The sequence below is a fragment of the Helicoverpa armigera genome, chromosome 20 (genome assembly GCF_030705265.1).
Source record: "Helicoverpa armigera isolate CAAS_96S chromosome 20, ASM3070526v1, whole genome shotgun sequence".
NCBI lineage: Eukaryota > Metazoa > Arthropoda > Insecta > Lepidoptera > Noctuidae > Helicoverpa > Helicoverpa armigera.
In genome coordinates this window covers 316,367-331,633 of record NC_087139.1, presented here as the reverse complement: position 1 = coordinate 331,633, position 15,267 = coordinate 316,367, and the positions used below count along the sequence as shown (strand labels likewise).

The window sequence follows — 15,267 nt, the reverse complement described above, 5'->3', positions numbered from 1 at the left end:
AAACTCGTAAAACATCCACTAAACTATCACATGCCATTAAATACGCGCATAATACATCCATAAGCAAGTTACAAACTGAAACAAAAAGCTTGAGATTACAGCAATCCCTAAGCGACGTTCAAAGTATAAGCGCCTAACTCACGGGGAGGGGACAAAAAATCCTGAAGGGTCGCCCTCTATAAGTTAAGCAGGTGTTTGGTTAGTCGCAGCAAAAATTCGCCAAGTTGCCGGACCGACATATTTTTGAGGATAATCTGATAAACGTGCATATACCTATGTAAAGGGTAAGAGGGAATTTGTTAGACTTTTTTAGAAGTCAAGTGTACCTTTCATGGTTTACGGGACAGTTATTGTAGAAACGTTTTTGGGCAATCGATTAACGTGCTCGATGAGGCTTCGGCTTTTTGTTACATGGATCGATTCTTGCGTCGTACAATTATTCTAGTTGTTAGTGAACTGTCCAATCCTCTCAATTGGACGGGTGTACTCTGTTTTTGCATCCACAAGACAGAAGAAATCATTGTACTCGTCGAGATTGTACGAGATTGAATTGTTAGTTTACAGGGAAAATATTCGTGAAACCTGCAACTAGTTTGAAATATCGGCGAAAACTTGCAGATTTCAAATGTCTGGCCGTAAGTTTCAATGTGAAATGTTTGCAAGATTGTTATTTGCGTTCAATTACATAAGGAAATATGTTTGGCAAATAGTTTTATTCACTTTAAAAATACGACTTAAGATAGTATTGGTTAACCTTTCGATTGCGAATCTACTTATTTGATTTATTAATCGTTTGGGTGGGCAAATTCAAGGGTCGAGGGTCGAGCCGTGGACCAATATTTTTGCTTCTCTCCGTTTAGTTACACCGGGCTGACCTTAAATTTACTCCGGGGTCCAACTTTAATAGACTCCAATATTTCACGATCGCTTTTTGCTCGTGTGCGTCTATATCTTCTTTGCATAAATCTATTTTCCTTTTTACTTAACTTTTTGTTTTAATTTTGGCAAATATTATTTTATTTTCAAACAATCATTCAATTGTAACAATCGTTATATGATTATTAATAAAACCTCGTTTTCATAAGTTTAATTTCAAAAATCTATATTTCATCAACTTTTAGTTTAAATAATCTAAAAAAATCTGTACCTATTTTAAAATGTTTTGAAGTTTGCATTACCTTTCATAAATATTCTAGTGTTTTACGTGTAGCACAATTCTGAAATAATTACAAAATATAATTGAACGAAATCCCCACAGAGCGAGCTTATCAAAAATGTCGCGAATTTTTGTTCACAGTCTCTGTATAACTTTCGAATGCAATCTAAAATATTATGGCATAAAGCTGGACTTCAAAAGCAAGCAAAAGTTCCAAAAAATTTTACGGTGAATATTTTTTCGCAATTACAAAATAATCTGGTTGGTTCTATCTGATACAATCTTCCAAACTAAATAAGATCTAAGTTGTGCTTTAAAATAATGGCCACAAAGCATACTGCTAGCAAACAGTATCAAATAAAACTAGATATATAGGGCATCTGTGAAATTATAGAAGTATCACACACACCTTTACAATGACGAAATAGAAACACCAAACCTCAACATTCATCAATTAGATCCATTCCCACACAAACTGGAAGTGCCAACCATTGTGTACACAAGCCATTAAATATATTTTTTCTCCCCATTACGCCCTATCACACATTGAGATCTAATATATAGCCGCACAGGTCCCGACGACGGTAGTTTACGATCCCACTCGATACAGATAGTACGATGCTACTGTTCCGATACCCCATACTTGTGTGCGGTGAGGTTGATACCATCGGTCTCCAACTCACCTGATTTATACGGCTTAACCGCTCTCTATGACCTGTGGACGTTAATAGCTACCTACGTGAACCTAGTTTCTATGTAGATGACTTGTTTTTAGAGACGGTTCAAGTAACGGAACAAAGGAACTGTGTTCGTGAAGCTTGTAAAATAGGGAATGAATGATATCAACCCTTAAATTAATAAATTACTTGCCAAGTAATTGGCTGCGACAGTTATTATCTAAAGTTAAGTTAAATGACATAAATCCAAAGTCACAAATCTCCAAACTTGAACAGTGTATAATGTTAGTGGGATTACGATAGGTTAGCGGTTTCTGATCCTGTGCCGTCGTGAATTCACAAAAAAGCCAGCGGCTTATTGCGACGAAACTATAATATTTATTGGAATTATATACAGATAACGGTTGGAAAAGGTTAAATAAAGAAAATCTTTTTGGAAGGTAGAACATCATTTTCTTTAAGCTTACTGTAGATCAAATATAAGTCACGTTTAAGCCGCTTTAGTAACTTATAAACATACTTTTTGATCTAGATAATCTTTGTAGCATTCTTTACATGAGCATCCAATAGATAGTTTGAAAAACAGCAAAGTCAAAAGCAAGAAGATTAAGGCGGAAAGAAGTTGCACTAATAAAATCTTAAGAAGGAAAAAATGTAATACATTGCAAATCGATTGGCCAATAACCTGGCAAGACTTCGAGAGATCGTATAAACTGGACCTCTAGCCACTCCCCTGAATTCGATGGCGCAACTGGCATGCGTCCAGTATTGCAATGTAGACCACTCGAGGAATGCTTATCTGTCCCAACCTACGTGAAATATATCACGGCTTTGTCCAAACTAATGTTTTAAGCTTAGCGCGGTAAACAGCCTTATGTAAGAAACTCCTAATCTCTACTGAAAACTCCTGAAATAATGTCATTAGGCAGCAAGTTAGGTACGCTTGAAAATTCGCTATACATGTCAAAGAGAAAAGTATTGACTCATGCTCAAATAACGTTAAGTAAACTCACATAACATTCGGAGATCCTTGAAGAAAAACTTGATATTTGCTTCGATAAACTAAGGAGGAGCTCCAAAATTCAAATTCTTAAGTAAGTTAAAAACACTCCGGTACTTTTTGGACCTTTATTTATTCCAATCAGTCATTTTCAAGGTTCATTTGGAAGGCGGACTCCTAAAGATTTAGATAGCGCTGATAGAATGTTTGGATCTACATTCATCTAGTTTTTATCTGGCATTTTCTTTCTTGTGAAGCTTTTAAATTTAGTTTTCTTATGGTTATTCTATTGTCTTGCGTTCATCACGGAGAAGAGTAAAGCGTTAGTCGTTTATTTGATAAATTATAAAAGCAGCTTATAGTTTCGGCTTGATCCACGTCAAAAGGATGAGGCAGAATTTCAACCATTACTATAACTATTAAGATTTCCTCCTTTTCATTTGAAGCAGCTATCGTACTCGGCAATTTCAAGTACAGAAGTAGATACTTTCATTTTATGTTTTTACGAAAACGTGTTTCTTGATCTGTGTTATCTACCCTTGATTGTCCAGTGATACGTCTCGTAAGAACTACCATCCTGGATTTTATGGCACTAATCGTAATGAACTACCACCACTAATAAAAAGTCACGACTACGTTGATGGGCTCATCAAACTAATTTTATCGGAAAATTTCTAGCCAACGTAGGCGGCCTGTCTACTTTTGTAAGTCTTCAAAATTAAGTAATATCAAAAATTCCTCTCGTCAAAAGATATTTTCTTAAAATTTCCTTTGAGTGCTGTGACATTTAAAAAACACGCACGTTTATCCAAGGTCATATAACAACCAGTAAATAACGCCAGCTTGCGATTGTTTACCCGGCGGTCGTTTGAAGGGAATATCGTCGGAATTCCTCGTCGTCGCATCCATCCCCGGGATGTTCACGCACGTGCAGCCAAATGATCTCACTCCCGAATTCCCACCGGGACTGCGACACGATTTAAACAGGCTCCGGATTCGTTCCTAAAGAATTGTTTCCGTACCGAGCTGGGAATTAAACGTATCTTTAAGTCACCGTAAAACTCTGCGATAAGATTCCGAGCACTTTCGAGCAATGAGTCGCCGGCCAGCTTTGCGACAGTATTTTTAGTCCATTTTAGGCTAAACTGGAAATATATTACCGTCATTAGCTCTGCAGAAGTATTTTGGGGCTAGCTCGTATTTTTATCGCTTAAGCCTCTGTTTTGAACACAAAGCGAGCCTGCGGAGCCGGGCTTGTATGTCTCTTTTCATACTTTTTTATTAGGTTTACGGGGGTTTGGAGGTCTAGTCCGATCCGTAGTAAAGCGATTATTGCTGATTTATGGGGCTGGCAGGCTCGTTTTATTGTGGTACGTCGCTGACTCGCGGCTTATAGCTCCTGCAGTAGTTATCTCGCCGGTTATGGGGTATATTAGGGTCTGTTCGGAGAAACTTCACACGGAAAATAGAAGAAGAGAAAATTCGAATCGGTGGCAGCGCGTTATAACAAACCGGGGCTTTTGCAAACTTATGCATTAAACATGAAATAATATGTTTCGAATCACAATGTATATTATTTTATTTTTGTTATCAGAATGCTATATAAAATAGATACTTGTTTATATTTGTCTATATATCTACTCTTAATAGAACCAAAAACATTGTATTTGTAGTTATTAAGTACCCGGATGTCAGGTCAAACACCCGGTAACAAGATAATACAGCTTCCTGGTAATGATCCTCCGAGAGTTTTGCATTCAAACGTAAATACATCATCTTTGCTTTGTTTCACGGTAAACTTCGTAGCTAATAATCCAGGCTATATTTAGTTCCTTATTTATGGTGAAAATCGGTATTTTGAATTCGGACACAAAATTGTTAGAAAATATTTACTATTCATGTTTTCTTCGGGAAACTATCTTCCTCGTTTTTACACGATAGAGAGAAAATAATTCACATTTAAAATCTTTAAATCTAGCATATTACATCAATATGTATCTGCTGTAGGTAAGTCTAATAAATATTTATTGAAAGCACTCGCCACTTTCCTCTCGATATTTTCCTTCCCCTGTTATAAAAGTCTACACTTCTAATTAGCAGCTTTGAAAACGAGAAAAAAGGAACATAGAAGCGCTTGAATGTATCGCTGTAATACCCCGCAGTATATTCGAGCAGAAGTATTAACATTAGTATTCCTCCCGCTGGCGAAATCCATACATTCAGAACCTTGCTTTACCCCACTTTAAATGCTTATTCCAGTCATTATTAATTCTGCAATACTTACTGAGTTTTATTTCAACAAACAAACAGCCATGACGGGGTTTAAACTGATTAACCCCTTTTAACTCTCGATCACGTGATACACTGTCAGCCTTCGCATGTGTGCAAACAACTTTGAATCCTATCTTCAGTAGTTTAAAGACTAGAATCGCGTGAGCTCAATAAATAAATCACTTAAATAGTTAAGGTGACCATTCATCAATGTGGATTGAAAATAGGCTTTAGTTTCATCCAATTAACTAAACTAATGATTGTTGTTGATTCCAAAAGGATTACGTATATCGACTTATCTTCATGTTAATAATTGATCTGGCCGCTGAAAGGTACAACTTAATTGTTTATGTAGAGGCTCTAAACTCAATTATTACCCTGAAATAAATCTCAGGGTATTTGGAAATGGCCTTAATACAAACTGCCAAATTTTAATATTTTTAAATTGGATAACTCTTCCAGATACAAACACTCTCAACTATACTGAACTGTTTTTATACCTGAACACTGAAAACACGTAATCTCACGGTAACAGTGGCTTTCCTCTGCGCACCGTACCGTGCGGCAGTGTGATACACCTTAAGGTCTCAACATACGTAACGGGAAATACTCCGGACGGGATCGAGACGTGATGAGCATGCTTCATAGCTGGACTTTCTTATCCTCTTCGTTTCCGAGTTTCACGTAAACCTCAACAAAAATAATGGGTGCATCTACGAGTATAGGTAGGTACTAATATTATAAAGAACATTTTTTAACTTGTTGTTTAACTCAAAAACTACTGTGTGTTGTATGTATGATATAGTAGGTATAGTTTTAAGAAACATTTCACTGTTTAAGAAGCCACACTATCTCCCCGTGATATATTTTATAAGGGAGCAAGAAGTATGGGGACGTAGGTGAAAACTTGGGAAACAGCAGTATAATGTAATCATAATGTAATAATGACGTGTGATGTGTGTCTGTCTATTCTTTGCCAACATAACCTTCAACAGATGAAGTACAATCTTATTGAAAGCTAATGGTTCTGAGACGCAATTAATAAAACATGTCTACTTGATTTCAAGTTAAACTTTTTTCCCTCGCGAGTACATCTTTCAATTATTCAATTTAACATCCTTCCGTATTCTTAGCAACCATGGTAACAAATCGTTTCGCTCGTGAATTGGAACCACGTTACATACATATAGGCCTATAGAGTTTAGGGATACAAATAATATTGTTGAACTAACCGGTAACCATATAACCTGACCTGATTGACGAACCACAGCACCGCAGTATTGTGCTAATGGTAGTGGGTTCGATCCGGAAATTCAGTAAATGCTTTAATGGCATAGATATTATAGGCTGTCTATACAAGGTGTAGTTAACTTACCTATATGTAGTTCTGTTTGGGTGTTAGTGATTTTGAACTATTACCTAGTTTTTTATTTGGATTTATTTAATGTTTTTTTGGCGTCAATGACAGTAAAATAATACCACAAATATTAATCATATCAATGTAATGATTTATTATTGCAATAATGTATTACTGAAAGCAAACATAAATTATGACTCTTTCATAGGTTTCGTTTAATGAAATAAATTGAAAGTCCGTTTAATTCGGTTCCATACAGAATTTATTATAATCTTTTATGTTTGTGTGTCCAGAATGATACCATCTGTAAATACATTATTACCTACGTGACAAGTTACCAAACCATTTTATTAATGTCAAGAAGAGAATCTCTTACACGTTCCCTACCCTGCTGTTACATCGTTATAAACACATTTAATCAAATTAATTAACATAATAGCTCCGTAATTAAAGTCTAGATAGGCTAACTCGAGAGCTGTATCGATTAAGGCTCTCGTTACCGAAATAATGTGGTCGAGAAGTCGACTAATCGCCGAATAAAAATCGATTAGTTGAAACGATACGAGAATCTTGGCACGGTTGTAACCAGCTCTTATGCATAGTTCATTGGGTAAATATCCTGAATTTCATATGTTAGGCACTGAATATAATCGACTATTATTTGGGCGGGGTTTTGTGTATAGAAAATCTAAATAGGTATGAAGTTAGTTTGAATGGAAATGGAGTATGAAGGTAAATGGTGTTGATAGTATTGTAAATTATTTTATCCCAACACTTTTATTTTGTTTTTAGCATCATAACTTAGGACGTATTAGTGTCAGCTGATGATCAAAAGTTTTTATATAAGGACGAGTATCGTTCACAATTATAAAGGCATACCTCAGTGGTTTGTGAAGGTTTTTCAGATTGACCTCAAACGTTCACGTCTTGTTAGTTTCGTTATATAGTGTATGTCTTTAGAATCATTATTTTTATAACGTATTCTAGCTTTAAGTAGGTTTTGTTCAACTTGACAAATAATGTAATTAAAGAAAATAAGACAAAGCTGTTCAAAGCATTTTTTTTTTTCAAGATTTAGCCAACCATTTCCACATCAAAACAATCATTTTTCTTTATATACATACATTCTATAACTTCAGTTTAATAAGGGTAACAAAAAAAGGCATAATCAAATCTGCCGGTCAATGAACTCAATCTTCAGTAAGCTCGAACAACCAATCGGAATTTATTATTATTGAACAGACTTTTTTTAGATTAAATTACTCGTATATATGGTAAGTTTATTCATCAGTACTCGTTTTGATCATTTGAAAAATGAGGATAAGCAATTATTTTTAAAATCTTACATGATTTATGAGTTCGTTTCCCTATCTAGTCAGTCACTGAATGTCTCATATGGGTAGTCTTTAATCACGTATGTACCCTTATATCAAATTGACATAATATCTCCTAATATAGGCAGCTCAATCTAGATTATCGTCATCCTCTGTCCTCACACATTTTTGCTGTGGTCGCCCCACCACATCTTCTTCTTCTATACTCCAGATCTGACGTTACATCATTCGTAACCTTCTATATATCATTCAGTATACCTTCTGCATAACCAGTCAGGAAAAATAAGTGAAGCCTTAATTCTCGGGGTCAAAGGTCATCTCCATTGTATTCTACATCTTAATACGTGTTGCCCTTTCTAGCTAGTCAATAACCTATGGAACAAAGAACGCTCTCACATTACACATCTTAAAATAAACTAATCGATATTACTTACTTCGATTAATTGACGACTTGATTTTTAATTCTACCTGACTTACCAAGTTCTAAGGTACATTCACATAGCTAATCAATTATTTCGGAAGCTTTTAAAATCACGCATTTTTCATGGAGCAAGGAAAAGTTTCGTTACTCATTGTTCCTTAGTTAATTTTTAAAAACTTCTACGTCCTGCTTTGGTGGTCAAAATCTGTCTATTTGTCACGTTCTATGCGTAAACTACTGAACTGATTAAAGTTCACACAAGGAAGCAGTTTGACCTTTGCAAAAAGACAAGATACTTTATATCCGGAAACATAAAGTCGATACCTAGTTCCCGCAGGACGCGTATAAAACCGCAAGAAAACATAAAATGTAGACTATAAAACATAGCATACATATTTACGAATATTTATTATGTATTAAATCTCGCGTCTTTGTATCGCATGGAACACAGAGTTTGAGATACATAACCGACACGTTCGGGCGCTATGCACCGATGCATTTGTACGTATCGAAGAATTTTCGCCTCAAATGTCTGCAGGAAATGTATGTTATCGGGTTTAAAATCGTGGGTTATGAAATTCTATGAAAATTCACTGAAAGAAGTCAAGAAATGTTATTTCTTCAATTGCTTTTTTTATGAAATTCTGCAATCTAACACTCTACACTATAGTCAATGCAAACCTTGACACAATAAGTGTTGAGTATAATAATTAATGTTTGTACAAAAAACTTTACTTCTGTACTAAAACAGTAATATCTAAAATAAATCAATCAATAACACGACTATAAAAGACCTCAAAACTTTGAACTTTTGAGCCGAAAGAATGACGTTCGAAATACTTCCTTGTAGTCTTAAAATATCAGAACCGAGACCCGAGTTCTTGCAACCAAAGTGCAGCTATTTCACAGCACTGTCGTCAGATAAGGTTTGCCACAGGAAACGATTTGTGGTCGCAGATAAAATTCAGATAATAATATATGCACTCGCTTTCAGTTTGCCTGAAACCCCAGTGCGAAGCTAGCTTGCTATGTAAATACATATAAGCTTTCTACTCAGAGCGGTTCCAGTAAGGAGATTGTTAATCTTGACCTATATTTACAAAAGTTTATGCAAACTGTGTATGCTATACTGCGTTTATATTATTGTATTTTATTGGATTTTCTGTTTGGTGTTGGCAAATATGTTCGACTTTTCTTTGTAAATTTTGCGTGTGTTTTATATATAATGGCTTACGCTTTACCTAGAAAGTGTCGACTAATACCAGCATTTCCTGATTAGCACGCTAAAGCGAACCAACAAACCCTTAGGTTCTTCAACTTTATAATTTTGTACCACTGTACACGGAACTCATAGTGTGCGAATTTTCAAAACCAATCGGACGTAGCTTATATAAAATGCTACAACGTAGTACGTAGTATCGCTACGTAAAACGCGTAGCACTTTGCTACGCCACTCGTAGCAGCAACTGTATATATGTGTGTGTTTAAAATACATATCTACAGTGATTGATACACCCACAGACGTAGTAGCTTCGTGATTGGCTGGTTTAGCACAGGTGTCGATACCATCGCAACACGTTCAGGCGTAAGATTGTATCAACATTCATCAAATTAATATTACTAATACCAAAGTGGTCTAGTACGTGTCTGTCTGTACGTGTTCACTTTCAAGTTCTCTCAGAAAATTAACATCGAACAATTTTTTTTATTTTGACACAATTATTTCATCTACAATAATTATAATGACCCAGTAAACCACTCAACAGAAAAAAAAAAACAACACAAAAATTCTTACCTAGCTTCATTTTAATTTAACATTTTTGAAGATTAATTAAAGAAAATAAAAGGTGAAATACGAACGAAGAAGTCACCAAACGAAGGTTCGTTCATTACCCGTGGGAGTAGGAGCAGGTATTACCACTCTCGCCAATATATCATACTAGAGTAGCTAACACCGAATTAATGTATCATTGCTAAGAGCCTCTCCAGTTAAATTTGCTTGAGCTGCTTAATTAAGTACGTAACATATTGCGAGAATAACGTATTTCTCACTAATTGTGTTATTTAATATTTTAAGGCGTGACGTACAGTTTCCAAGTTGGTAAATAAATCATCTTTTTCTAGGTAAATATTTTCGGAATAATAAGTATCCCAATATCACGTATGCAGAGGCGTCAGTTAACTATTAATTTCGTCAGAACAGTCAATCCTACTTTTGCTAATTTAAATTAGCCTTTTAAGGCAAAAAACTAGTTAATCATCATCATTAGCCTATACAAATATGCTACACTAGCTGTTTCCCACGGTTTCATTTGCATCCCGCGGAAACTGCTTCCCACCCAGCAAAAGCTTTCGAAAAGTGAAATAATTTTGCAAACCTGTTCAGAAGGTTCGGAGCCTTTGAGACACAACTGTATAATACAGAGTACTAACTACCTTACGCGTCTTCGCCCGCGTCAACTTCGGTTATATCGCGTTTTTAAGAGAACCCGTCAAAAGTTCGGAATAAAAACTATCCTATGTTCTTTCTCAAGGCAGCTCTATCTCTTAGGCTTAGACGTGAAAGCTTACAGACAGACAGAGTTACTATCGCATTTATAATATTAGAAGGGATGGTTTTGTTTGTGTCTTTGTATAATATAGATATAATATAGTTGATATTATTAGTTAGGTAGACCAACTTCTAAAATATATCTCTCCTTGCTTCCCTCATCCAACTTCCTACATCTATTCCCGGATCGATACTCCATCTTGATGGAGAGCATCCCACACACTTGTCTGGCTGACAGATGTGACCAACCCACTGCTTTCGCCTTAACTCTATGAGCCTTTAACTTATCGCTTTCCTTCCAATCTTTAGTAGGTAATATTATAAATGTGGAAGTCAGTTTGTTTTGTCACTAGCTTACGCCCGCCGTTGCACCCACGTTTCTAAGGAACTACTTCCTGCTTATGGATATAAAGTAGCCTGTATATCATTCTCATTTAATATTCAATCGAGTAGTTTTAGCGCGAAAGGATATCAAACATAGCATACATACAAATGTACATTATAACAATCGTTCATATTTATCCTATTAGTAGGGTGATCTATATAATTAAACTAACTAGGTACATAAAATTATCTGGAAAATCTCATAAAAACACAATCCTCTGACCTCGTTCCTACTTTAAATAAAGTGCATGCAATGACTTCGGCGCCAAAAAACATTCTGAGTCCACTTTAATCCTGACTGCCTTGAAATTCTATACCGAATTCATACAGGAATTCCCAAACAGAATATTCAACTGCTCACCAAATTTATATTTCATGGTAAAATCTGGATATACAAGAACGAACACCATTTTAAAACTGTAGTCAGAAACCATAAAGCCGGTTAGCAGATTTCATGAAATTGATATAAATAAATTCAAACGTAACGATGGGAATCCATATCGAGTACGAGTAGGTAGCTTCATTCGTTTCCATTTGTACGAATTTTATTTAATTAAACCTTCGCAATAACCGTCCAATAAATACTGTAAATGAATCATATATTAATGAAAAATTATCAATCGTAAGGGCTTTTGTGTATTGAATATTCCGTGTTTACAGGTTTTTGTAAAGGCTTTCAGATTAATCAAATACATCGGTTTTACCAGATAAGTACTTCACTTAATTCTGTCACATTAAAATGATGACACACACACACACATATACAAAACTTTTGACCATATTATTAATTTAATAATGGTCTTATTATTTAAGCAATTATGTGTTTAGAACTGGGTAATAAGCTTACATTAAATTCTATTGTCTAACATATCATTTTATATCAAATTACACCAAACAATTTCCGTGTATTGAAACGTAATTTTCAGCAAATTAATAATTATATCAGACATTTAACAAACAAAAAAATAATTAAATTAAATAATTTTCCACAGTTGTAGAAGTAAGGCAAGAACAATAATAACAAACATAGAATCTAACTGAGCTGGTGCACCTGAAAGCGCTAATTAAGAGCTTAACAAGTACTAATTAGCGCCTTGCTATCACAACAACACAATATTACTCGCCATACCTATTGTACAGCGAATTAGTTGCCTGAAAATTATAAATAAAGGGACGAAATAAAATTGTTCTTTTGTAAAATAAATTACATACAAAGATATAATATATGTGGATGGCAAAGTTTATGATATTTTTTTCAAGATTTTTTCATTATATTATTTAGAAAAAAAACATAAACTTCAGCGACCTTACACAGCTTTGCATGTGATATGGTAAAATAATGCACTTACTTGGCTTGTCCAGGTCACTGATAAACTCCTCAGTCTCCACGTAGCCATGGATCCTGTCTGCCAGCACCATGAGTACCAGCCACAACACTCCACACACTGACATACTAACACAACTCGATCCCATCGTCACTATACCAACACTAAACAAAAACTTATTTAATTCCCAGCAACATTTTCTTCTCAAGTCTGTTTTAATTTAAATTCAAATAAAGTACAGCGTTTAATCCATGGAAAACTTGTTGATCTTCTTTTTAATTAAAACTCACTTTTCTCTTCAAATAAAAATGTGGTAATAACTTTTATGTTAATTTGTTGGATTTAGCATTAGTTATAAGTTAAATTGAAGACACGACACGTGTTGTACGACAGTAAACAAATCGCGCTTTGACAGCGAGCTCGCAACGCGTGGAGCAGCGTGCGTGCGTCTCAGCGCCGCGGGCAACACTGATCGAAAACCGATAGGGCAGCGGGAACAATCGCGGCAAAAAATATTTTCATTCCAATTTTGAAAACTGTATACAATTCTAGTTGACCATGCAAATTTGAAATTCGATCGAGAAAATGGCGGGTAATCGGTCAGCCTGCCAGTGATCTACGAAGAAGGTTGAACGTTTCAAAACGCCGACGCGAGCCATTTTCAACCCTTTGTACATTGAATAAAGTAGCGATGTGTATTTTCGTTGAATATTTTTTATAGCGCTCTGATCGCGGTTGGTAATTATAATAAAATGTGACCTAAGCTATAAATTAACGAGTACCTACGCAGCCACATAAATATTGGTTTTATGGTAATACAATTCGAGAGTAACCATAGCGGACAATAAAGTGTTGAAAGTTTTAGGAATATAATAAAACACTTGGGTCGTAGTTTCGTTAAAATTGGGTCACAAATATCTGAGGTTAGCCAGTGGCGGATTAAGAGTATCCGAGGCCCTAAGCACAGAGCCTGTGTAGACCCCCTATTACTTAAATGGAAATAGAAGGTTGAAGAAATTGACCGAGCGAAGCGAGCGTGATGCACATGTAGTTTCAAATGCGCGAGCGAAGCGAGCGCGAAATTTTTTTCGGACTCGTACGGAGGTAAAATTTATCCCAAACGTACTTAATTTTTTGTTTGTTGACAAATGCAAAAACGAAGGCACATAGTTTCTGAATACGCGAGCGAAGCGAGCGCGAAATTTTAATTATTTTTATTATAGACTCAGAACCAAAATTACGTACAATGTAGCCCAAACGTACTTAACTTTTAATTTGTTGACAAATGTAAAACGAGGACATATAGTTTTGAAAACGCGAGCGAAGCGAGCGGGAAATCTTGATTATGTTTTAAGACTCAGAACTAAAATTTCGTAAAAGGGCTACATTTCAAACCTTAATTTCTTTCTGTTGGACAAGTAAGATGGATAACGTAAGATCGATAACAACGTCCGCGGACTTAACCGGTGGTCCGCGGACCACTTGGAATGCCTCCAGGCACCACCAGCCCACCACCACCAGGACCACTGATCTAAAGCATCCAAAATTTTCGGATATGTTTGTTATATTGCACTCGTAGTTACAGCGTGAGCTTCCCAACGACTGTACGATAGCGACTTCGGAACGCTATCGTTGCCTATTAATTCTTTGCCCAACGATGAGTAGAAGCCGAAAAAAAATTGTATAACAACTGCACAATTGAAAAAAAAAAATCACTGCGATCGTACAACAATCAACAGCACTGCGACCAATCAAATTTAGAGGCGGGGGTGTATGAAGGGTCACTCCCGAACTGCTCGCGCCTTGTGATTTCGGATATATTGTGGATGAATCTCGATAAAATGTAGGTATAAAATGAAACGCCAGCAGAGGATGGAGGCCCCTGGAGAACAGGGGCCCCAAGCACGTGCTTGTTGTGCTTATAGGGTTAATCCGCCACTGAGGTTAGCTGTCGGCAGCAAAACGTCTTTATAAGTTTGTGAGTTGGAAGATTTTAGTTTAGTACCTGAGTCGGCAAGTGGGGGCAGATATATAGCGCGGTATTAACATATCATTACAGTGGCGTTGTTTTGGTTACGTACTTTGTTATGTTACTGAGAATATATTGTGGGAGCTTAAGGTGTGTTTCCACGAATTACACGGATTGGTTAAATCAAAATTGTGTAGAACTGAGCTCATTGTTGAGGTTCCGCAATGAGTACACAATGCTCGTCTACTCGACTAGAAAGACGTAGGTCCTATTCACATGTATACGGCCACATAGAGAGCTTTTACATGGCACGGCCGATGACTTTCTGATCAGCAGCCGTGACCGTGTGAAAACCGCATGCATGTGAAAAGATCCTTAGTGAGACTATAGCATCGAAGGACGAATGTTTATTTTCTTGGACTATTTTTATTCGTAAACAATTTTACAGTCATAAATATTGTCTCGCGGTTTCAACAACAGTTTATTATTTTAAGAAAAAATGCTACGGTAACTCAAGGTTTTTCATAGAAAGAGTTTTGCAAACACAATAAACAAATAAATCCGCGATATTGTAACACAGTCGTCGGCTGTCTATCACGGCCTTAAGATTGTCTTGTAGGGGCACATTCTCAGAATAAAGCCATATGAACACATAATAATATTAACGTTAGTCTCTGTTTCAAGTGCGTGGGTTATTGTGTTTTTTATTTGTGCTACTTTTCTTGGAACCTATTTTTCCATAGTGTCGGTTTTCCGTGGTTTCGCCTGAACCTTGAGAAAAGTCCTTTCCTTACCTCCCAACTCTAAGATTTCTTGTGTCAT

The 15,267-nt window shown here is 36.0% G+C and overlaps 1 protein-coding gene across 1 annotated transcript in view; it reads right to left on the bottom strand.

Annotated features, from left to right (window-relative positions):
• LOC110372525 (sialoadhesin) overlaps window positions 1–12,603 on the bottom strand; it is an 83,572-nt gene extending 70,969 nt beyond the window's left edge. The window contains exon 1 of the mRNA XM_064039716.1: window positions 12,501–12,603. Coding sequence (XP_063895786.1) covers window positions 12,501–12,603 — 103 coding nt within the window. The remainder of the gene's footprint in view (window positions 1–12,500) is intronic.
• Between the last annotated feature and the right edge of the window lie 2,664 nt (window positions 12,604–15,267).